Here is a 25,192-nt window from a genome sequence, read left to right as displayed (position 1 = left end):
GAAAGCCCGGTCCGCCCCTCTTTTTGCCCACCCTTCCGTTTTAATCAATGTTTACCCCAATGCCCCACACCCTTCATCCGCCCTTCCCTACTCACAAACTCTCTAGTACTGGCTCCAAGCTTTGACCTTGCAGCGATTCCACCAAGCAACTGTTCAAAACTCCTTGTATCTAAAGGGTGCATATCTCTTTTACACAGTTCACACAGTTGCATGTACATCGACCTGTTCGAACTTTGTTTTCAAATACACATGCGCATATCCTCAAAACCTGATCCAGCAATTTATCCTTGGCTCTTTGAAAACAATCATCTATACGAAAATTACAGTAGGCCTATGTGAATAGCTTTTTATACAATGTCGATTTAAAACTATCAAACTTCAATGTTCTAAACTTTTGACAATGCGCAAAGTACAGTGGTTTACACATGAACATTGCACTAACATAAAATTAATTGAAGTACGTGTTCAATTGGACCGCAAAACAATTAGCAACAGAAACTACAGTGGTATGAATGCACATTTTACATTTAAGTAACTCTCAATACAGAGAGAAGAAAAATACTGTGAGATGAAATATCCTTCTCAGGATCAGAAATGTTAGCTCCCCACACAATTCATAGATTGTCTCAACTCATAACATTTTCTGATCAATACAATGATTCAAATATTACGTGATAGTCTCAGAAACAATTCAAGTGCATCTTGTACTAGAGTGATCGTTGTCAAAAGGCAGGTACTGTATGCAACAACAAGGTCTAACGTTTTGATATTTGAGTGCACACATATGATAATCTATAACGCGGACTTCGTTATATCTACACAGGAGAAAGTAAAGTTGCAATTGATTGTTGTCAAACAACATACTTCATGCTCATTGAGCACTGCAGATGCATATTTCCAGACAATGGATAGGGACTAGAAGTCAATTAAATCACAGGAATTTTGAATAAGGATCATTGTCAATATTTAGTATGATAATCGCCGTAATGGAGTTTTGTACACCCTGTACTAATTGCGGTTGGTTGTTATGATATATTTACTCTCAAAAAATTCAATGATCTGTAGGAGTGGGAGAAATTTTAGTTCTTGTCAAAAGAAGTGTTTCTTGAAAAGAAAGACTGAAAGATGTTTATTAAAAAATATGTTTTGTTATGTTTTCCATTGACCTAATTGTGATTGTGTATTTGTTTCTCAAAAAATGGTTTACGCCCTCCGGAGGCAAGCAATTTGAAGATTTTGCGTCTCTGACTAAAAATTGCGCCCCGGACACAGAATCCTGCGTTCATAACAATGCTGAGAACTCTGTAATAATTTATTAATATAGATAAAAGGAATCTATGCGATGGCGATGACTAGTGTATGTATGCGTGTGTGGGTGAGTTTTGGGCTTGTAAACACTGTAACTTCGCCATTGAAGTTTGGAATAACGCTGTATTCGTACACAAGATAAGTCAAAAGGTAAAAGTTTGATTAACTACATACTTGGAATGTGTACCACCTTGGTGCGTATAAACCCTACTTTTTTGAGAGGTCAAAGGTCATTTGCGGTCAACAGAGGTCAAATACTGAAACACTTCAACTCCAAAAATTAAGACTGGAACCTTGCACCGTTTGTGAGGTCCCTGATCTGAAAGTATGAAAATATTGTAAAACATGATCGATCCCAAAGTAAAATTTGAATGAACTTCATACTCGGTATATGGATTGAATATAGTAAGAAAAAGAACCCTAGTATTTCAGAAGAGGTCAAAGGTCACATTGGGTTGACAGGTTCAAAAGTTTGAAATCCTCTTCAAAATGATATCTCCAAAATTAAAGGTGCAAATAATCTGTGAGTTCTCCAATTTTTGTTTTTAGTGGGAATAGTTTGTTCAACTTCAGTTTTACGTTTTGGGCTCAATGTACAATAGGTCTGAAGTAATCTTCTTTAGAGTGCTTTATTATCTGTAATATACATACGACTTGACTTTGACAGTGTTTGGAAAATACTTCACAGGGAATAATCTATGACATGTTATTGGTATCGACCGTAGCTGTACGTGTACATTGACTTTACACTAGTGTCTAATTACCGATGGTAGCAAGCTGTGCGTGTATTTTCTGGGATTGATGGTGGTGTCTAACACTTCTGTTACACCTCATTCGAAACTAGGTCAGATAACCAGCATCAGAGGTTTCTTTGGGAGCGAGTCTTCACTCTTTAATATGGAAGACACTATATTCAAATTTAAAACTGAAACAATATGCTTAGTATGTGAATATAATGTATTGAGAAGAAGAGAAGAACTAGACCATTGTTTTTCGCAGTTAGTGCAATGTTATTTGATGATGCCAGATGACAAGGTGTGAACACCAAAATTCAATATAAAGCTGGAATGAACTTAAAATTTGGCAATCTCATTCAGCACTATGAGTACGATAACAAACCTAATTTTCAATGATTAATTGAGGTTTAAACAGTTTCAAGCACTACAAACTTGTAAATATATAACTCCAAACATAAAGTTTTGATGAAATGCTATGAAGAACCATCCTGCTACCGTTGTTTTGTGGAGGTCAAAGATCATGTGAGGTCATTAGAGGTCAATAGTCCTGCAAAAAACTTGTAAACACTATTTATTATAAAGTTAAGCTGGGTGAACTTACTAATAAGTGTTTAATTTCGTATTTGTGGAGTGTTAGCTCAGTGTTTAACGCCGGTGCCTTCCAATCATTAGGTCCCCAGTTCGAGTCATTCCAAGATTTATGTATGTCGTCCAGTTACAGAGTTTTTGAAAAATGACAATTCATAATAATGAACGTTAAATATGAATCTAAGAGACTAACTTCGGTCAGCTTGCGGCGTTAAAATTAAGCCAATGAGGCTTCTTAGTGATACATATACATACATTTGCTAGTACCATACTTTGATTGTTATCTGTGGCGGTCAAATGCCAATTGTGATCAAATTTGAAAATCTTGCATGCAGTGTTGCAGGTAATGCTGCCATAGATAAGAATCACTAACCAGTTGTTGGTGTTCTGGTATGGTACTCTACTAGAGCTCAGTTCTTGGTTACATATAGAACATACTTGCTTAACCCAAGCTCTTACAAAATGGTGTATTGAATTATAGGTTTTGACCTAAACTTGCCAGGTGACAAAATGACCACGAGGGCTGTATAAAAGGTTACAGGGTTAGAAACAATTTGTTGTCCTGTAGACTATATATGGTTTTCTAATGTGCGTTTTGTAATCTTGGATGATTTCACAATTAACTCTAATTTCAGAGAGAGTAGGTTGCATATAATTCTTTGTATTTTGCCCATAGGTTGATTCAGATTTGGACGTAGAAGCACTGGTGGAGACCAATGATGTTGTTCCACACTTAGCGTACTATGTAAGTTTCCACGTTTTCTTGATTGTTTTATCTGCATTATTGTAAGATATCAAACAATATCTAGATGAAAATACAGTAAGCACTGTTATAACCATTAAAAGTGAAGTAATAAATTTAGCCATGTGTTATCTTGCTGATGGATAAAGGGAACATGATGAAATGTGAGCCATATGTTAAGATATAACACTGATGGATATAGGGAAAAGGTTGGAATGTGAGCCATATGTTAAGATGTTGCTGATGGATATAGGGAACAGAATGGAATGTGAACTATATGTTCGGATGTTACTGATGGATACATGGAACAGGATGGAATGTGATTATTTGAGCCACATGTTCAGATCTAACTGGTGGATACAGGGAACAGGATGGAATGTGGGCCATATGTTAAGATGTTAATGATGGATATAGGGAACAGGATATAGAATGTGAACCACATGTTAAGATCTAACTGATGGATATAGGGAACAGGATATAGAATGTGAACCACATGTTCAGACCTAACTGATGGATATAGGGAACAGGATCGAATGTGAACCATATTTTAATATCTCACTGATGGATATAGGGTACAGGATGGAATTTGGTTGAAATTACATGCAATGCACCTTTAATATTCTACTGAGAGCAACATATGAGAGTTATTAGTAGAGTTCATCTTTAGAGTATAAGAAAAGTGTATATAAAATCATACAAAAAAATAAAGTCAAAGTATAAACCCTGTTGAGATGTTAGTATATTTTGAAAAGTGGATTTTGCTGTGATATTCTATGCAAATAATAAACTACACTAACAACTATACATACACCTATAGCTGTTGCTTCATTCTGGTCGTATGTGTTTCACTTTAATAGTTCAAAAGAGAAAAACGAAGGGTTATGATCTTAAAATTGTATCTACAGATGGACAGTGTTATGTATTGCGGTTAATGACATGCAACATATAGTGCAATCTCTTCTTCCAAGTTAAATGAAAGATTTGATTCCTTGTCAAAATGGAATCCTATGTGATTTGTGACTCTGACGCTTGTGTGTATTTGACGTGATTAGTGGCAAACCTTAATCATTCATGTACTTTTAGAGTATAAACTTTGACAGATTTTATTACTCGATCCATTTTAATTGAAATAAACAGAATATATTCAGTGTGGTATTGTGTGTGTGTCTCTCGGTGTGTTTTTGCTAAGACTAGGCATTTAAACATGTTTTGTAATAATGACCAGCTTGTAAGAATTGCATATATTTGGTATGCACATTAGTGAGATCTTAGTTTCTGCTGTATTTTAGTTTATGTCAAATGTCATTTGAAGCTATATGCACTGACAAAACTTATTCATGTTTAAATTGAAGTTTTCTCTTGTAACCACGTAGAGTAACAGTTATATACTTGATCTTAAATAGAGGTCAATAGTTAAAGTCTAAAAACTAACACTTATAAACAAGCTAAATAATGAATACCACTTCTGGTGAATCTTATGGATGGTAGATGTACACCTATCTAACATGGTTGATGGAGGTCAACAGATATTTGATGTTCATTAATGCTAAAGTTGGTAAATTGTATTATCATTCTTTCAGTTTGAAAAATGCTCAGTCAAATCAGATTTGATAGGTAACTTATGTAGTACGTACCAAAGAGAAGTTTTAATAATTATTGCAAATAGGAAAATGCTACAAGACACCTGTTGTGTCAGTAAGATGTTCAAATATGTAAGAATTGTAACGAAATTAGGACATGAAGCTTTAATTCATCCATTGATAGTTACTGGTAAATGTGTTAATGACATAAGTAATCCACCCAGCTCTTTTTTAATAAAGAAATAACTAAAGCATGGCTGTGCATAGTGTTGGCAAGTCGTTTGTTATACTCTTTTTCTAGCGTGCAAACTGTAAATGCCTCAGAATCCGTTTCAGCCTACCACGAATGTGCTCGCACACCGTATTTTACATGCTCGAGGATCTGTCACATACAAAAGTCTTGGACTTTTCTCCAAAGTGGGGCGAGAACTTATGCAAATCACAAAATCTGTATTCATATTATTGTTACAAAATTGCCTTTTATGTGAGATCATGTTCTTCCACATCAATTAGCGACCGTCTCGCAGTGTACAAAACAATCTAAGGCCAAGTGGTTGTTCACTGGGGGAGGCAGGGCTTGAATAAACATTTTGGGGGAAGTGGGCCCAACTGGAAACCCTAATTGGCTTCTTCGCTTTTCCGAAGCAAATTTGCCAAAATCAAGGGAAAACATAAAATAGTTTGGGAGAAATGTGCAAGAACCTAGTATTAATTTAAAGCGTTGCCGCATGCGTTCTCTGTGCGATACAGCAAACAGATATGGGAAATAGCTTTTTGAAAAAAAGAATGGTACACTAGGTTGTACATACTAGGGTCTTTACAAGATGAGGCTGTTCATCATCTATTTTTCTTGATAACATGGGAAGGCTTCTCATTCTTGTCATAAGAACATTTTGGCATAATAATATATTGTACAATGCTTATTAGTAATTTAATTGGTTGGTTCAAGAAATGAGTATTACAAGTCCCTCTACAATGGTTTTAGCTTTTTAACTTATTCCTGGTTAATTAATTTCCTTGGCCAAATTAGTGATGTCAGTCAGGTATTAACTGAGTGAAATATTTATGGTAAGAAATTTCATAGCCCCTGTGTTGTCTGGTTGAGAATATAGAGTGTGAATAGTATGTTTAACATAAGACACAATCTGAACGAACAACATCCAACCTACCAAGTTTATAAACTTGAGGATTATGTTTCGTAGTGTGTCGAGCGAAGTGTCAGACTGAAGTTAATTAAAGGTTTATATTATTATATTAATGGTCCTTTAAATTATCATTATCATCTACTGCATGGCTTACAGACCTCCTACCGTAACATATAACCGATTTAATAAATATTAAAATAGTACTTTTGATCTCATGACAGGTGCTGACAAAAGGCCGCATTGTCCACGCGGGTCTAGTGAACAGTCGCATTGATAACTTACAGGGATTTAGAATACCTGTGTCATATGACATGGTACCCTCTGCCCGTATTGTTGCCTATTATATCAACCAACATGGGCATGTTATAGCTGATTCTCTGTGGATTGAGATTCAAAAAGTCTGTGAGAATCAGGTGAGTACCCTCTTGTAATTTTTTAGCCTCATTGCTGCAGCCATGAATCTGATGTAAACGTAGGGTGTTCGCAGCCGTTTTACATAGCAGAGCTTCTATGGATTAGAAGAAACTGTGATGAAGAAAAGAGTCGTTAAACTCAGTATCGCACCAAGCCCTATTAATGACTTTCCAAAATATTCAACCACAAATTTAGCATATACTTAAGCCGATAGGAGCACAAACGATCGGTACATTCAGTGCAAAAACTTTAGAAAGGAAACTATATTAATTACGACAATTTGCCTCAGTCTGTTTATATTTATACGAGTTCCTCCCGCTAGGCATTAAATTGAATGTATTCATGAGAACTTATAGGTAGGCCTTGGCCAATCCTACCTCTTAGCCTACATCGAAAGTTACGCCGTAGCAACTTTAAATGAACAAACAAAATGCAATGATAAGGTTTAGACCCAGTACTTCTTAATACATTGAGATTCCAATTACTAGTCAAAAATATTTTCTGAAGAAAAACCTTACGATATTTTTCACAAATATTGATGCTTAGATAAGGGCTTCCTCACAATCAACGAGCCGCCCCGAAATTCGCTCCGCTTACGTAAAACTATGTATAACACGTGAAAAAAACCCAACTTTTTACACAAATAATTCCCATTGACATGGTCACGGAACATAAGTAGTTCATCGACATTCGAACTTGACCAAGTTCATTGTACCATGGGAACGACACAACACATTAAACAGGATGGTACATATTCCCGCCATCTGGACGCCGAGTGTGAATTTTGGTGTAATATGCAAATTATTAAAGGTACTGCGCTGTGCGGTTAAAACTTAACCTATTGCGACACATACCAATTTTGGGAAGCTGTTGTAGAAGTTATTTTGGTATCTAGTGTAAAGTATTCTATGGTACTACAATTTATGAAAGACGGTTTTCCTCAGGTGGTAGGGAAGAAGGGGTGGGTGTTTTAGTGAACTTTGTATAGTATTTGGATACTTAAAAGGACCATGTCAATGCAGTTTCTATTGCTATTTAATATGCTCTACTGAGCATTTGAATCCTTTATGGATCTTTATTGGAATACATACGAAATGTATTTTTGACGCCAGTATTTAACGGTAAGCATTTCTTAAATTGTTGACTAAGCTTCAATATCCATTTTTATTTTTATGAAAGTTTTATAAAATCGACATTTAGCTAGGGTAGGAAAATATTAACTTAACCACATTAACGAAAGTTGTCCTATTATCCAAATATAATACATGTTTCTCGTACTTAGATCTGAATAAAACCGGCGGCCATTTCTCTCCTTTTCATGCGCTCATACTAGTTTGGAATATGTGGCAACCTTTACAAACAATATTTAAGAATAGTTTAGACTTCTTGTATTCCGAATAGAGACTCGGGAATCAGGAAAAAGAGGCCCCTTGCGCGGACGAGAAACGTGTTTTCTTTTCTAACCGGCCCTGCTTCAGAAGTTTTTTTTTCTTTCATTCTGTTGGAACCAACGTAAATTATATAATACATTGATACAATAAACGCTTAGTCATACTTTATTATTTCTTCAAAATGTTGCTAACTATTCCAAGTAAACTTATCCTCCATAGAACATAACCGAACTTCAACTGAAAAACAAAGTTGGGAATAGAAAATTAGAAACCAAATTAACGAAAAACAGTTCAGCTCTATGCCTGCAAACACTTTACCTGCGTCCTCTTCGCTGCTAGGTGAATATCATGTCTTAAACTATGATATAAGAACGGCTGTTTCAAATATCTCACCATTTCTTTCGGCGACTTCAATCCCTCTTCACCGAGCATAATAGCATTTCCTGCGTATAAACTCGTACAGGGATTATACGAGGTGTCTACGCGGCGATATGTTTGTTAACGAGTTTATACGCGATTGTACTTATTTATACGTCTTTATACGATTCTGTGCGCCTACATATGTCCAGTTATACGTGAGCGGTACTGTATACTCTACTGTGTAGGGTTTCCCTGCGCATAAACAAACCGTTGTGATATCGATGTTCCATAAACTTTTTTAATTGGTAGAGAAATTAACATATAAACACAACATATTTTTGAATGCCTTTAAAACACATTACGTTCTGTGTAAGCTCAAACCGTTCCCAGTAAAAAATTGTTATATTAGAATTGCTTTCGCTGTATATTTTTTATAAATGCTCCGTGAAGTTTGTGAACAATCTCCGAACATGAAACCTTCATGTACATAATACATTTGCAGATAAATTTTTACACCTTAACATGCTTCAAGTTCGCCAAGGTACTGCTTTCATCATTCTGTAATTTGTTTTTATACCGATAGCCTTGCTAATATTGGGGTTTGAATAGCCCACGTGTCACTCGCCAAACTATTGAGCGAAGTGCATTTTCTATTCGCCAAAGCTACAATTCAAGTTGGCGACTGAATTTAGGAGTTTAGCCTCTCCTTACTGCGTATACCCGACCTCTTATAAGAGGAGATCAAAGGTTGTTGGGGTCAGATATTGAAATTATTGTGTGTCATGTTACAATAAATATTCGTTTATGATACATGGCAAGGAATCACTTTGACTGCTGGCTTTATAGTTTACTTATTTTGTTCGGATAAATAAAATGAAAGCGTTTATTTTCCTCTGAAGGTGTCTGTTAGTGTGATGGAAAGGCGATCACAAGACATATTTCGACCAGATGAGACAATTGAGCTAATAGTTGATGCATTACCCTCTACGACAGTTGGCCTTTTGGCAGTGGATAAAGCAGTGTATCTCTTGAGAGACTACCATAGACTCACAAAGGATAAGGTAACAACTGCTGCAGGTCTTTGATTGCATTTCATATCTAGTTTAGAAATGTATATGCATTGAGTTTCTTGCGATCTACCATACCTGATCAGTAAAGGTACGATGAGGTATCTGGACACATACCTTACCTTAAATACATGAAGTGAGAAGAAGTAAAGGACAGTCATATTATTGTGGCAATGTAGTTCTTTTATATTGAGTGGAGCCAGTATCCAGATATATGTGGATATTCTATAATGCAGTCAGAATTGTTCAGGTCAAACTCATTGCAAAGTACACAATGTCAAAACTATGTGTGCAGGGCAAGTGGGAGAAACATGTTGGGCTATGAAGTTGTACAAATGTAATGCATTTAAGGCTATAAGTGATCATTATGTGGGTATTTTACACATAGATATTCTAATATTTACCAGTCGGTAATAATTTCAGTGGTAGTTGTGCCAAAGGAACTATGATACTCTGGGAAAAGTGAGCAACAGTCATATGCTGTTTTAGGATGCACAAATGGAAGAGGAATGGTTGAAATCTGCAGCTCTACAAGAGGCTTGCTCAGATTGTCAGCAACCTAGGTTTCAGCCATTCAGTCTGTAAATGCTTCTAAATGTTAGTTCGTGAGTGGGATGGAATTTGATGAGAAGCTCCATTCTAAATTGTGTTTACATCTGTGACTGCTACACACAGACACCAAAGCTTTGTGAACCAAAACAAGTGTACAGGCTGGAAATTATTACTCTGAGAGTTTAATACATTTATTGGTGCAAGTCATTTTGCAAAGGTTGTTCTCAATGTTCTATTTTTTTCACCGAAAACTAGGACCACGTCACAGTTAAAATTATCATTGAAGTAACTTTTGCATATTAACCAATTTAACAGAACTTTGTGTTTTGACACAGCTGATAAATATTCTATAAAAGTAACAGAAATTATCAAGGTTTAATTAAACCATAGTTAGTTTGGCTTAATGTCGTGTGATCAAACTTTTCGAAAGTAGTGTTCAATGACAAATAATTTATTTACAACGTATTCTTAGTTAGTACATTCTTCATTATATTACTTCATCAGATGTATCAAACAATGGATACCTATGACAGTGGGTGTGGACCAGGAGGTGGAGGGGACTCTCCTGATGTTTTCAAGGTATATCAAGTTAAAGATTATATTGTTGTTTAGTTGCTAACTTTTGAAATAAAATGAGTCATATGTGAGACTCTGGTAGATCTCTTTATCAAATGTTAATAAGCTGTAACTTTGTGATTATATTCCATTTTTGATTCCTTGCTGGAGAAAGTCCATGGCAGATAAACATCATATTTGATTTGCGGATCTGTCTTATTGAATACGGAACCCTATTCTTTGTTTTGTCATTTGAGGTAGACATAGGTCTGAGTCTGAAATCCTTGCAAATACTATAACTCAATAGGTACATCTTTGTTGAAGTTAATACTTCCCATGTAGCTCCTGCTTGGAGAGTACAAGAACCCTAGTGATATTGGAAGAGGTCAACTGCTGTTCAGTTAGTTTGTGGAGGGGTTAAATTGTCAACAATACATAGCCAGACAGGTAATCAAATCTTAAAATTAGGTATTAAATCTTAAAATTATATATTCATATTAATTTGTTTATTCCCTGTGTGAGGGCATATATGTGTGTGTGTGTGTGTAGTACATGGTGGTTCAACTTCATACTTGGTTTGTGGATCCACCTTAGCAAGTAAAATCACCTAGAATTTTTCGTGGATGCCAACGGTCATATGAGGTCACCAGATGTCTTCTAAACCCTATAACTTCATAAGCAAAGCTTGAATGTATTGCAAACTCGTTATGTGGTTCCACTTTAGTCACTACAAGAACCATGTTTCATAGAGGTTAAAGGTCAATTGACATCACCAGAAATTCAAACGATCTATATATTATACATTAAAATCAAAGCTTATATGTACCTCATGGTTAGTTTGTGTAATAGGTGAATGTGGAAAGAACTTCATACTTGCTGGATAGATGTCACAGGTCATCGAAGGTCAGAAATGCAAGTCTGAAATTATGGTAAACACGATAAATTTAAACCTTTGATGAACATTGTAACTGGCTTTTGGATAAATCCTATTAAGTACAAAAAACCTACTGCTTTCTGTGGAGGTAATTTGCAGTCAGCAGAGCTCATTCTAAAGCTTTCTAAACAGGATATCTTCGAAAATTAAAGTGAATGAATTTTATTTGAGGTATGTACATGCACCTAATTATTGCAAAAAGCTTCCCTTATGAAATGTGGCAAGGAATAACTTAGCATGCCCTGGTGGAAATTCCAGTTGAACTTTTGAACTGGATTCAACTGGAATTTTCTATTTGGAAACAATTGGAACAAATTTGAACTGGGTTGAAATGGCTGAACTGGGGTTCCCAACTGGTTCAACTATGTTTTACTGGTTCCAACTGGTTCAATTATGTTTTACTGGGTCTAACTGGTTCAACTATGTTTTACTGGGTACAACTGGTTCAACTATGTTTTACTGGGTTCAACTGGTTCAACTATGTTTTACTGGGTCAACTATGTTTTACTGGGTTCAACTGGGTCAACTATGTTTTACTGGGTTCAACTGGTTCAACTATGTTTTACTGGGTCAACTATGTTTTACTGGGTTCAACTGGATCAACTATGTTTTGCTGGGTTAAACTGGGTGAACTATGTTTTACTGCTTGTATTTTTAAATAGGTTGAACTGGAATTCTCAACTGGTGTTATCTACACAATATAACACCACACTATAACAACTTCAAGTTTTTCATTTTTTTTAAAGTAGATATATGCTGTACAAATGAAGCCTCGCTTGAAATTAGATTGAAAGTTTAATGTTCATAATGTTCAATGTAGGGCATCCTGACATTTGTAGCATATACGTGTGTGCTGTATAATTCACTAATAACTTTCGCAAAGTATGTTATTATGCCAATAGGACACTTCATGTTTGAAACAACAATCAAGGCAATTGCGTAAATTTTGAAATATCTGTGAGCCTCTTTTGTTTGTGACCTTTAAGAAATTGCCATTATGTTTACTAGTTGACGATAGCTTTCTTAAAATCACGCGGCTAAATATATGTGTTCAATTGAGTATAACTAGATGATGTATCTTTAAAGCTCCAAGCATGCCTTTCAGATATAGTAAGGTGGATGCGGGTAAATTGTTTGAAACTTAATCAGGACAAAACTGAGTTCATTGTATTTTCACCAAAATTTCAGGGTAATGCTATTCAATACTTGTATATAAATATGGGACCTAACACCATATGTTCAGTTCCTAAAGTAAAGAATTTAGTGTATATCTTGATCACAATCTCACCATGGATAATCGAGTTGACTCTATCTGTAAGTCATGTTATTGGCAGATCCGAACTATTGACAAAATTAGAAGGTATATCTCAGACGATGCGTGTAAGACTTTAATCCATGCCCTTGTGACATCAACACTGAATTACTGCAATGCCCTGCTATATGGCCTGCCTCACAAGCTGACCGATCGCCTTCAGCGAGTTCAGAATCGCGCTGCACGGCTTGTAAGTCGCACTCGCAGACATGAGCATATAACACCTGTATTACGTGACTTATATTGGTTGCCTTTTCATTGCAGGTCCAATTATAAGATTTTGTTATATACATATAAGTCACTTAACGGTTTAGCCCCTACCTCTATGAATTAATACATAATTAAAAGCCTACTCGATCTCTTCGCTCAGAATCCAAGTCCTTACTTACCACACCTCTCATTAAAACTTCTACATACGGAAACAGGCGTTTAGATTACTCATCTGCGACATTATGAAACAGTTTATCGGAGGAAGCTAAGTGTGCCAAAAGTATAGATGAATTTAAAAAACTAGTCAAAACCTTTCTATTAAGATCTGCATTCCATTAATCGTACTTTCTATACTATTTATATTGTCACATTATTACAACTCATTTTCTATTTTGCATTTAAAGCGCTTTTAAAATTAAGAATTTGTTCACATATATTTATATTTAAAATTTTAAGAAATTGTTTGTTTAATTTTCGTTTTCCCATTTGCAGTTTTTTAATACATTTTATTGTCAGATTGTATATAACAAATTTTTTACCCATTTTATACCTTACATTATCGATTATATATTTTGATATCTTGTTTGTATATATTTTACTCTAAAGCGCCTTAGAGCAATTTCTGATTGGATAAGGCGCTATAGAAATTTTGTAAAATAATAAATAATAATAATAATAAATAATAGGTTAGGCCCCTATAAGCTAGGCAACTATAACGTTACAATATGTCTAACGTTAGTAAATGTACCATGTAGTATACCTAGTAGGGAACCAGTTTGTTAGGCCTAGCTTATACGATAGTCATAGGCCACTATAAGTAAAGTTTCTGTTCAATTCAAATATATATGAAAAAGAGCACTTTTACAATCAATTATAACGTTACAAGTACGTGTCAATAATATAAAGATACTGCAAGATCACAAAGGAGGAAACTAAGCCGCGGTAATACTTTGAAAAGGTTGGTAAAATCGGTTACAAATGCGATTCTGCGAAGTTCACCAGTCAACATAGTTCAAACCCAATTGGGCTAGTGCAATAACCAGTGAAACCTAGTTGAAGCCCAGCTGGACCAGTTCAAACATAGTTTAAATTCAGTTGGGCCTGAACAAACCCAGCTGAACATTGTGTAAACCCAGTTGAACTTAGCTCATGCACAGCATAGTCCAGTTGGAACCCAGTAACCAGTTAAACACATTTAAAAACCAGTTAAACATAGTAGGCCCTAGTAGAACCTATGTTGATTTTTTAACTGGGTTCAACTGGAATTTCTACCAGGGTGTTGGCGTTCTTATCATTAACATACTGAGTTGCACTAATAAGGATTTTAATATCTCCGTTTTCTAAATTTCAGCAAGCTGGGGTTGTAGTCCTGTCAAATGCAAATCTGGTAATTGACCGAAGAGAAGGTAATCAAAGTTTATTTTGTTTTGGTATATTTATTAATAAAATTTGAAATCAGCTGCTAGTTGTCCATGCTGATTGACTTTCTGTGAAATGAAGTAATGTAATCCAAATTTATTATTGTGTGAGTTACTTGGAGAAACCAGTTCAAAATGGATAATTGCTGTATATTAAACCCAAAGTTGAAATCACTATGTGTTCTCTCGTCAGTTTATGGATGTGCCACTCCTTTAAATCCACGTCGCAGAAGGTCAACACAAGAACAGCGTAAGATTTCTTTCAGTTTTGTTTTTCCTGCTTCGATAAGTCGATGTTCATGATCAATGCTTCCAAAGAAGAGACATTTATTATTAAAATGTGACAATAGGCATTCATTTGAAATGTCACGGTTAAAGAAAAATTTAAATTAATTGAGCACCAATAATGTTCCTATGGCTCTATTTTTTGATAATCAACTTTAAAATGTGCTAAATATCGGGAATATTCCTTGAAGTCCAAATTGATGTTGACATCAGCTCCTTCGTGCAGGCCTAGATTATAAAGTTTATCCTTTGTTTCATGAATGCAAATAACTCATTCAAAACTGGGTAAACTTTAAAGAAATAGTCTGGTAGAAGAATTTGATACATTGTCCTTGTAGTTATTATTTTTCTCTTTCTATCAATGTAAACAATTCCCCATCGACGTTTTCTTTTTGTAGAAATCTGGTTTTCAAAACTCACCAGTTTCTCACCAAACGTACCGTTTGTTCCAACGCTTTAATATGGTGATTGCCGTTGTGCTGGCAAATAGGCAAAACAGGCAAACTCTCACGTGTACACGCACAGGTGATTGCCTATTATATATAACGTTCATATCGCGAACGTATACAGCCTTTTGTACCGTGCTCAGTTGGTATACATATAGCGTTGCACGTAATATACTCTCACACACAAACCACAGTTCATAAACTGTTCTTCGAAACCGCTGAAATAAAATTCACGGATCAAATTTACAGTAAAAGATGTCAGAGCAGAATGTAGTACCGAGAAGCTTAAGCTTCGCAGAACTGTCCGTTTGTAAACGTTAGAGTAGCCTACATGCGTCAGTTTTTCGCGTTGGAGCTGGATAGCGCAATTTATAAACAACGAAGAGGCTACTGTTAAAACTTATCTTGTGTTACACAAAGACCACGAAACCACTGATCTACTACATATATGGCGGCTTAAGGAGTTTTTGAAAACATATCTAATATATAAGAAATTTCACCAAAAATTAAGGAAGAAATTAATCTGTGTTCAAACTCGGGTTTTGTTGTGATTACTGTAAGTACTGTACGGAGCGTTGGACCTAAGACACTGGCTGACGCAATGTTGTTTTTAGAGCTATTATACTAGTCTATTTTAATGATGATCCTCTGATGTTTAAGGGTCATTTTTTCAGAAACTAAATGTGGCAAAGAAAAATACAACCTGGACCGATAGCAGTTATTTCATTGTTCGAACAGCATATCAATATTAATGATGTTTCTCAAGGCACCTCAATTCATGATGTACTTCTCTAAAGTCACCCTCCAAGTAATTCATAATGTACACTAAAGTAATGCTTCAAGTAATTCATGATGTACTGCTCTAAAATCACCCTTCAAGTAATCCATGATGTACTTCTCTAAAGTCACCCTTCAAGTAATTCATGATGTACTTCTCTAAAGTCACCCTTCAAGTTATTCATGATGTACTGCTCTTAAGTCACCCTTCAATGAAATTCATCATGTACTGCTTTAAAGTCACCCTTTAAGTAAATCATGATGTACTGCTCTAAAGACATGCTTCAAGTAACTCATGATGTACTACTTTAAAGTTACCCTTAAAGTAATTCATGATGTACTTCTCTAAAGTCACCCTTCAAGTAATTCATGATGTACTTCTCTAAAGTCACCCTTCAAGTAATTCATGATATACTGCTCTAAAAACATACTTCAAGTAATTCATGATATACTGCTTTAAAGTCACCCTTCAAAGTAATTCATGATGTACTGCTCTAAAACACCATTCAAGTAATTCAAGATGTACTGCTCTAAGTTCACCCTTCAAGTAATCCATGATGTACTTCTCTAAAGTCACCCTTCAAGTAATTCATGATGTACTTCTCTAAAGTCACCCTTCAAGTTATTCATGATGTACTGCTCTCAAGTCACCCTTCAATGAAATTCATCATGTACTGCTTTAAAGTCACCCTTTAAGTAAATCATTATGTAGTGCTCTAAAGTCACCCTTCAAGTAATTCATGATGTACTGCTCTAAAGACATGCTTCAAGTAATTCATGATGTACTACTTTAAAGTTACCCTTAAAGTAATTCATGATGTTTTTCTCTAAAGTCACCCTTCAAGTCATTCATAATGTACTGCTCTAAAGTTAGCCTTCAATGAAATTCATCATGTACTGCTTTTAAGTCACCCTTTAAGTAATTCATGATGTACTGCTCTAAAATCACCATTCAAGTAATTCATGATGTACTGCTCTAAAATCACCCTTCAAGTAATTCATGATGTACTGCTCTAAAGACATGCTTCAAGTAATTCATGATGTACTGCTTGAAAGTCACCCTTCAAGTTTTTCATGATGTACTTCTCTTAAGTCACCCTTCAAGTAATTCATGATGTACTTCCTTAAAGTCACCCTTCAAGTATTTCATGATGTACTGCTCTAAAGTCACCCTTAATGATTGCTTATTCGGTTACAATAACATGGTTGGGTGTGAACTGGCACACAAAATATCTATCTTAACTGATGCACTGAGCATCAAATACAAGCTTATCAGTAGTATTGAGTATTGCTGTAGTTTAGTCCTTAGTTCTGTAAACAAAATTCTGACTTGACATAACTTCATGCACACACTGGAAAGTGAGGTTTTTGGCCTAGTTAACTAAACTACATCAGTTCTTGCACCACAATTGATGGACTTTCTCGTAAAGTTTTGTATATTTGCATGACTACATGGTAACGTGTATTTGATACCCTTACAACTTTGACTGTACCCAAATATTATCTTGAAATAAACTTAATATCTTGGAGATACTGACTCAATATCGTGACTGTCCCAACTGAGCTTTAATTGGTGTGACTATTTGTCTAAAGTTAGACAACCTCCCGCTTTCATCACTACTAACATGTATAGTCAATGCATGCATTGAGGCCAGTTGGTATCTACATATTTGAAAACAATGCTATGGCTAATGCATACAGCTGATATATGTAACATAGCTAAACAATATTCAAGGAGTTTGGTTTCATATGGGTACTTGTAGAGAAGGAATTCATGAAGTAGTTTTACAATGAGAATTCCAGACCAAAAATAGCATACTCATACATACTCTACATACAGTTGCTTCACATACCAATGATGACCAGCGGTACTTTGCTTGTTCGCGAGGTCAGAAGCTTATAAATGCTGACTTGAGCTGTGCAGAAAGAAGCAATCGTTTTGTGAACTTACTCAGACGTGAATATGAGGAGGATGGTATCACAGATGAGAGAGTGGAAGAGCTAATAGCCGTCTTCATGATTTGCTGTCAAGGAGCAGAGGAGGCACGCAATGACAGGGGAAGATCTGGTTTGAATAATCCATTCAATAATCCTGATCTCATTGAAGATAGACCAGAAGATGTTGCAGTCAGATCAGATTTCAGGGAAACTTGGATTTTTGAAGAAGTTGAAATCGGGTAAGGGGCAGTGACAAATTACATGGTCATTATTTACCCTGATGAGGTATTTCCCAGATCAACTTGTGGCTAAAACGTTGATTTTCTTCATGTTGATATTTTATTTTAGAAATCTGTTAATAGTTTCCAGAGAAGTTGAAAATACCTGTCATATAATTTAATGGCAGCAATGTAACTGTGCTAAGTGACCTCCATAAAAGTTTGTTTTAACAGGCCTAATGTGAACAAATTTGAGCTGATATGGTTCTAGATAGTTCACAACAATGCAAATAGAGTTGCAGTGTAGTGAACACATTTGTGCGTTATGTTGGCAAATTGCTCCAAAACATAATGTATGAGCTTTTGATACCTTGCCGGAGGCAAAATGAAATCTCTACAAAGGTGATGGTGTGTGTGTTTGTGTGTGAGGAATTGGCCTGTAAACATCATACATCAAAAACTATACCTCATAAAGGTCAGCTTAGTTTCACTGAATACTAAATAGGTGGATCGCCCTTGGTCAGCATATTAGCACTCTGGATATTAGTAGTGGAAAGCCTCATTAATCAAATAACTATAAAAGTATTGATTGGGTGAACCTTATCCTTGCTTAATAGGTGGCTCTGCATTATTGCAAGTACCTTGCTGATAAGTCATAATGGTCAATAATTAAAAATACAGTTCCAATGCTACTGAAGAAAGTGTTCATACCACATGATGTGGCAAGGAATCACTAATCCAATTGACTTTTTAGTTTGAAAATTGATGTAGCTATTTAGCTACAAAGAGATCTCAATAGATAATAAATTCTGCAGAATACTGCATAATCCCATCCTGAAAATTCACGTTACTCCCTTATCAAGTTATTCTTCTCTGTAGTGATCATGGATTTGCCCAGCGACAATTTACCATACCGAGCAGCATAACCACATGGTCTTTAAATGCAGTTGGCCTCTCAGAGCAGTATGCCATGTGTGTAGCCAGATCTTTGGAGATCTTGGTCAGAAAAGAGTTGTTTATCCAACTTCACATGCCATATTCTGTTATCCGCAAGGAGCAAGTTGAAATTGTTGCCACCATCTTCAATTACTCTCCGCATGATCAGCAGGTATATTTCAATGGTTTGAAGTAACAGTTCAAACCTATAATTGATAAATCCATGAATGAAATTAATGTAATTCTTGGAAAACTTATGTAAACAGGTCAATGTCATATGCCTTTTGTTACTTCTAGTGTTCAGAATTTGCTTAAAGTGGCCATGACACTAAATTTCAAAGTCCTATATTTTGGGAATCAATCTAAGCATGTTATCTAGACCTTATATCAACCATTCTGCCAGTTAAAAACCTTCTTTTTCAAGTTGAAATTGAGAATTACTTTACCCTATTTGGGGCTTGAAAAGTTCGTTCGCCCGAAAATTGTCCTTATCATGACGTCATGTGAAGTCATCTTAGGAACACAATTCGCTCTCGCTGTTTCCTCCGAACAGATATACACATACTTACACTTCGACAAGTGTACATAAATATATTTAAAAAAAAGCGATATAGATTCAGCGCGAATCAAAATCTCCTGTGGAATGGCAGATTTAGAACCAAATACGGCAACCGAAGTTCAAAGTGATAGTGGTGCTTCACCAGGCAGTGAAATCAGGGTAGAACTAGGAAGCCCTTTTTCATAATCGAAGCAGAGAGTGAACGAGATAATCATACCCATATTGAACCGAAAGTTGAGGGTGGACTAGAGGTTTTACTGTTAGGCATAGAACCGTATCGCTTCGAGCCTGTTGAACGAGCCGAAATTGAAGCTCCACATATCGAAGAAGAAAACCGTTCGGAACTATTGCTAGGAACAAACAACGTGGTAAGAATTTTGTAACGAAGAAACATATTTAAAAAATTCAGTCCATTCTGTGCATGTGACGTTGGAATTTGCGGAACTGCCTTAACCGTATTGTGCATTGTGTTACGGTGACTTACAGCCATAGAATCATTAAAACCCATATGTACAGTGTGTTGGCTATATAATGTACTACCCCGGTGTTCCTTATGAGAATACATCATACATGTACAGTATGCTGTGTAGTACTACCACTAGTACGGTTGGTTGAATACTGAAAGTTTGGCTCTGGAATGTATACTGCATTATGCAGCCGTTAGGTACGCATATGTGCCATTTTATACTCATTATTAGGCTAGTACTTAGGCCTGGAGTTTTGCAGATCAATTGTCTGAAACTAGAAAACGTTTCATGAAACATGGAAGATGAAAATTCACAACAAATGTAACCATAACTGTTCATTGTACATTGCTTGCTATTGTGATCATCTTGAACGAACATTAATACGTTTGAATTTTCATAAGTATTTTTTTTTCAAGCAGTACAGATACATAGCCTTCCATCAACAGATTCAATGATGCTGGGGGTTCCTAGCAAGACATGTCAGGGTTGTGCTACCATAATGTGCAGTCCAAAGAATCAGAAGTGAGTTTCCAGCCGATGGTCAGCTCAGTTGCCAGGAGAAAACTCAATTGTTTTGAAGCATTTGGACATTTATTGGCGTGAACGTGATGTCATGTCATATGTGCATAAGTGCACGGGGATCGACCTTTTTAGGCGCATTTACCACCCAGACAAGTTTGCTTTGTACCTTTAATCTGGAAGCTAAAATATCCATATTTTATTTATTCATTTATTTATCTCCAATGATATTTGACAGAAAGTCATATGAAAGACCAATAGAGGCAGCAGAACTCTTTAATGTTTAGAATTTGTTTCTTCATCAGCAGGTGGTTGTTCTTTCTTCAGAAACTCAGCAGTACACCCTGTTAATGGTCTCCGATTATTTTAATGCGTGTGATGCTGTGTTTCACGTTGCACGTCAGTGTCGCACGTGTTACGAAGTCCAGATATCATGGTTTGGGAAACGAACACAATAAAGTAGGTTAGATAGGTTTTGTTTTAAAAGAATCTAATGCGTGTCTCTTGGTAACAAAAATATATAACTTAGCATAAATACATTACATACCTTAATACTTAAAGTTAACTTAGCGCGCACGCAAGGTACCTCGCTACCACTGGGCTCTCCGTCGGGGTGTCAAATCCCAGGGTAGTCTGTAACCGTAGTGCGGGTGTGTCTGGAAGCTTCCGGAAGGCGCTTTTCGTATAAATAACAGCTCCGGTATAGAGAACAGGACCAGGTGAGGTAAATAATAAGTTCAGAAGAATGGTATCCAAAAGAGAGTTTAGAGTAAGTCACACACAGCGTGGTTGGCATGGTGAAGAAAGGCCGGAACGGAAAAGGTATGTTTTCTAAGGGCTATGCAGACATAGTTGTGATACGTGGCGTGACGTACAGGTTGGTGCCACTGGGAGAAGAGACCGAGCCACTCCTTGAAAACTAATATATATGGCATTCGGAGAGGTTACTCGACCGTAGCTTAGAACTGCACTGATTGTGCTCTACGTTTACAAATTAGCATAATAATACACCATTAAAGAATTACATAACATCAATTAGCGTAGTTAACCTTTAAAGTAACATGCTGCATCATAACATTCCCCCCCATAAAGTGGAAAAATACAACTAAAAAGGGAGTCTTTTTCCCTTGAAAACACTTAGCATGTGATGATAATTACACAAATTAAAAACACTTTAACCACTCACATATATAAACAATTAACCGACACGGCTGAGTGCGTCTGCACATGTGTTTTCCTTTCCAGGTATATGAACTATCTTTAGGTCATACCCTTGGAGTAAAATACTCCATCTCATCAAACGTGCACTCTTGTTCTTAAACTTATTAATGTAAACCAATGGATTGTGGTCGGTATATACGACAGTTTGATATGGACCGTTAAGATACACTTCAAAATGCCCTACAGATAAAATTAGAGCCAATGCTTCCTTGTCAATTGTAGAATAGTTTCGTTGACTTTGATTTAATTTTTTGGAAAAGTAAATAACAGGATGTTCCACTTTTTGTTTGAAGGAACTGGAAATTTATAAATTGCTTCAACCTTAGCTGTTTTGGGTAAAACCTTACCCCCTCCCACAACATGACCAAGATACGTAACGGAAGCCTTTCCTAGATCACTCTTGTTTAGATTTATTGTTAAGTTTGCACTCTTAAGTCTCTCAAAAAAAACCTTGGTTTGTTCTATGTGAGATTGCCAGCTGTCAGAATATAAAATTACATCATCGATATAGGTACCACACCCTTTAAGACCCTTACAAACTATGTTCATGAGACGGGTGAACGTACTTGGTGCATTTTTCATGCCAAAAGGCATTACATTACATGCCCATACACCATCCGGTGTCACAAAAGTCGAAATTTCTTTAGCTCTTTTAGTTAAGGGGACTTGCCAGTATCCCTTCAATAAGTCATATTTACTCACAAATTTTGAATTCCCAATACGATCGATGCAATCATCGAGACGAGGTATAGGATGAGAATCGGTGACTCTCACTGAATTTACTTTCCTATAATCTATGCATAACCTTTGGGATCCATCTTCCTTGGGTACTAGTAATATAGGTGAAGACCAAGGGCTATGACTAGGAGAAATAATCCCGTTCTCAAGCATATATTCAATTTCTTTCCTAACCACAGATAGTTTTGAAGGATTGAGTCTATATGGGTGTTGTTTTATTGGTTTTGCATCCCCAACATCAACATCATGGAACAATACACTTGTTTTTCCTGGAATATCGTGAAGAATACTTGGAAACGAAGAGATTAACCGTTTCAGATCTTCCCTTTCATTCCGCTGTAGGTGACCTAACTTGCTGTCAAGATTGCAAAGAACTTCAGAGTTCGTTTTAGTCACTTTTAAGTACTTTCCCAACAATTCTGTCTCATCACCATTATCCTCTACTACTGACATCACACAAAAATTGTCTTCTCCCCTCTCATGATACGATTTCAACATGTTAATGTGACACAGACGGTTAGACTTACGCCGTCCAGGAGTATCAATAATGTAGTTCACATCACTAATTTTCTTTGCAACACGATACGGTCCAGAGAATCTAGCACGCAATGGTTCACCGTGTACTGGCAGTAAAACTAAGACCTTTTCCCCAGTCTGAAAACTTCTTTCTTTTGACTTCTGATCGAACCTTTTCTTCATTCGATCTTGACTCTTTAACAAATTATCCTTTGCCAATTTGCTAGCCTTGTGCAATCTCTCATTCAAATCTGATACATAATCTAGTACATTGACCTCAGCAGGCGAATCTGTCAACCACTTTTCCTTCATTAACTTCAAAGGCCCACGAACCTCATGCCCATAAATTAACTCAAAGGGGCTGAAACCCGTAGACTCATTTGGTGTTTCTCTAGTTGCAAATACCACAAAGTCGGTACCTTTATCCCAATCCATCTGACTTTCGTGACAGAACGTTTTTAGCATATTTTTAAGGGTTTGGTGGTAACGCTCTAGTGCACCTTGGGATTCGGGGTGGTAGGCAGATGACGCCGTTTGCCGAATACCTAGTGTTTGCAATACTTCTGAGAACAACCCGCTCATGAAATTTGAACCTCGATCATGTTGTACTTCCCTAGGAAGTCCAACTCTGGTAAAGAACTTCAAAAGTGCATCAGAAACAGATTTTGCCAAAATATTTCGAAGTGGGATTGCTTCAGGGTATCTGGTAGCCACGTCCATTATCGTCAAAAGATACATAAAACCGGACCTGGTTTTGGGGAGTGGACCAACACAATCAATGATAACTTTATCAAAAGGCTGCCCTACTGCGGGGATGGGAATGAGGGGAGCACTCTTAATTTTCTGGTTTGGTTTACCTACAATTTGGCAGGTTTTACAACTTCTACAAAACTCACTTACATCTTTATATAACTTTGGCCAGAAGAAGTGCCGCAGTATGCGATCTCTAGTCTTCCTAACGCCTAAATGACCTGACATTGCATGGTCATGAGCAACCTGAATGATCTGAGCCCTGTACTCTGACGGGACAACAATCTGATGAAAAACTAGCCATTCTTCATTGGCTGCTACTTCTGGGTGCCGCCATTTTCGCATAAGCACCCCAGACTTTGACATATAATACCCTACTGGTATCTTAGAAATCTCCTGTTCAGTATGAACCGATTGCAGAAGTTTCTTGATTTGATCGTCAGCTTTTTGCCTTTCGATCAAGTTTTGTTGATCTAAAACCAATGGTTTGACAACATCAGCATTTTTTGCTGGATTCTTATTAAATTGATTTTCTCGAGATAAATCATTAAGATTTTCAAAGAATGTTCCTGCCAGTTGGAAACATTCATCACCTGTTGGAACATTAGTATCATTCACATTAGGTGCTTTAAGAGCCATAGAACGAGTTGTTACACAAGCCGGAAAAATACCAGGAAATTCTGTTAACAACCGTTCTGTTTCCTCATTAGACTGAGGTTGGTTACATACATGGACACAGGGGGAAGTGTGGACTTGGCCACCAGCAATATCATTGCCAAGGAGAAAATCTATACCGTCGACCGGCAACCTCTCTACTACTCCTATCTCGACTACCTTAGAGACATACTCACAATCGAGCTGAAGTTTAACGAGGGGGGCTCTCACGGTATCCTCTCCCATACCCCTTACTAACACATGCATTGGACTGGTTTCTACGCCATGACTTGGGGAAAACACATTACGCAACATCAAAGAACGTGATGCCCCAGTATCCCTCAATATATGAATTTCTGAAAAATCATTACTGCCTGGCCTAGTAACAGTGCCAACTGACATAAAATTATCGTAGCCATGTGGTTTGAGATTTGCCCTAATTTTCTCAATTTGACTACTAGAAAGCTTGCTTTTCGAAAATATGCTATTGTCCTTAACATAGTTCGGTTGAATGAGTGGGGATCCCATAATTAACTTTTGTTTACTGGCAATAAACGCCATTGGCTTTTCAATTTCTCTCAACCGTTTGAAACAACTTTCATAAACATGGCCAATTTTGTGACAAAAACTGCACGTGGGCCTATTTCTGGAACCTGCATTTCCAAAACTACCCCTTCTTGTGTCAGAATCATTGCCCTCTCCTGATCTCCCATATTTGCCCTTTCCTTTGAAATAATTTGGAACTCTGGGATTCTGGGATTGACCAAATGAGCTCTTGTGAACCAGCTCATAATCATCTGCAACAATGGCAGCTTTCTCCATTTGCTCTACCCCCCTGTCTGAAAGATGAGTTCT

The 25,192-nt window shown here is 36.6% G+C and overlaps 1 protein-coding gene across 2 annotated transcripts in view; it reads left to right on the top strand.

Moving 5' to 3' along the window:
• Nucleotides 1–25,192, top strand: part of LOC139979705 (A.superbus venom factor 1-like) — a 78,176-nt gene that overhangs the window by 49,774 nt on the left and 3,210 nt on the right. Inside the window, exons 12-18 of one of the 2 annotated variants that reach the window (XM_071990752.1) lie at nt 3,310–3,378; nt 6,322–6,513; nt 9,165–9,326; nt 10,389–10,463; nt 14,247–14,301; nt 14,507–14,563; nt 17,662–17,998. In XM_071990752.1, the coding sequence (XP_071846853.1) occupies nt 3,310–3,378; nt 6,322–6,513; nt 9,165–9,326; nt 10,389–10,463; nt 14,247–14,301; nt 14,507–14,563; nt 17,662–17,998 (947 nt within the window). The remainder of the gene's footprint in view (nt 1–3,309; nt 3,379–6,321; nt 6,514–9,164; nt 9,327–10,388; nt 10,464–14,246; nt 14,302–14,506; nt 14,564–17,661; nt 17,999–25,192) is intronic. The other variant, XM_071990753.1, reaches the window with a different exon arrangement.

Source organism: Apostichopus japonicus, chromosome 14, assembly GCF_037975245.1.
Source record: "Apostichopus japonicus isolate 1M-3 chromosome 14, ASM3797524v1, whole genome shotgun sequence".
In the NCBI taxonomy this organism is placed as follows: Eukaryota; Metazoa; Echinodermata; class Holothuroidea; order Aspidochirotida; family Stichopodidae; genus Apostichopus; species Apostichopus japonicus.
The sequence above is the reverse complement of the archived record's forward strand: the minus strand, read 5'-3'. Positions and strand labels throughout refer to the sequence as shown.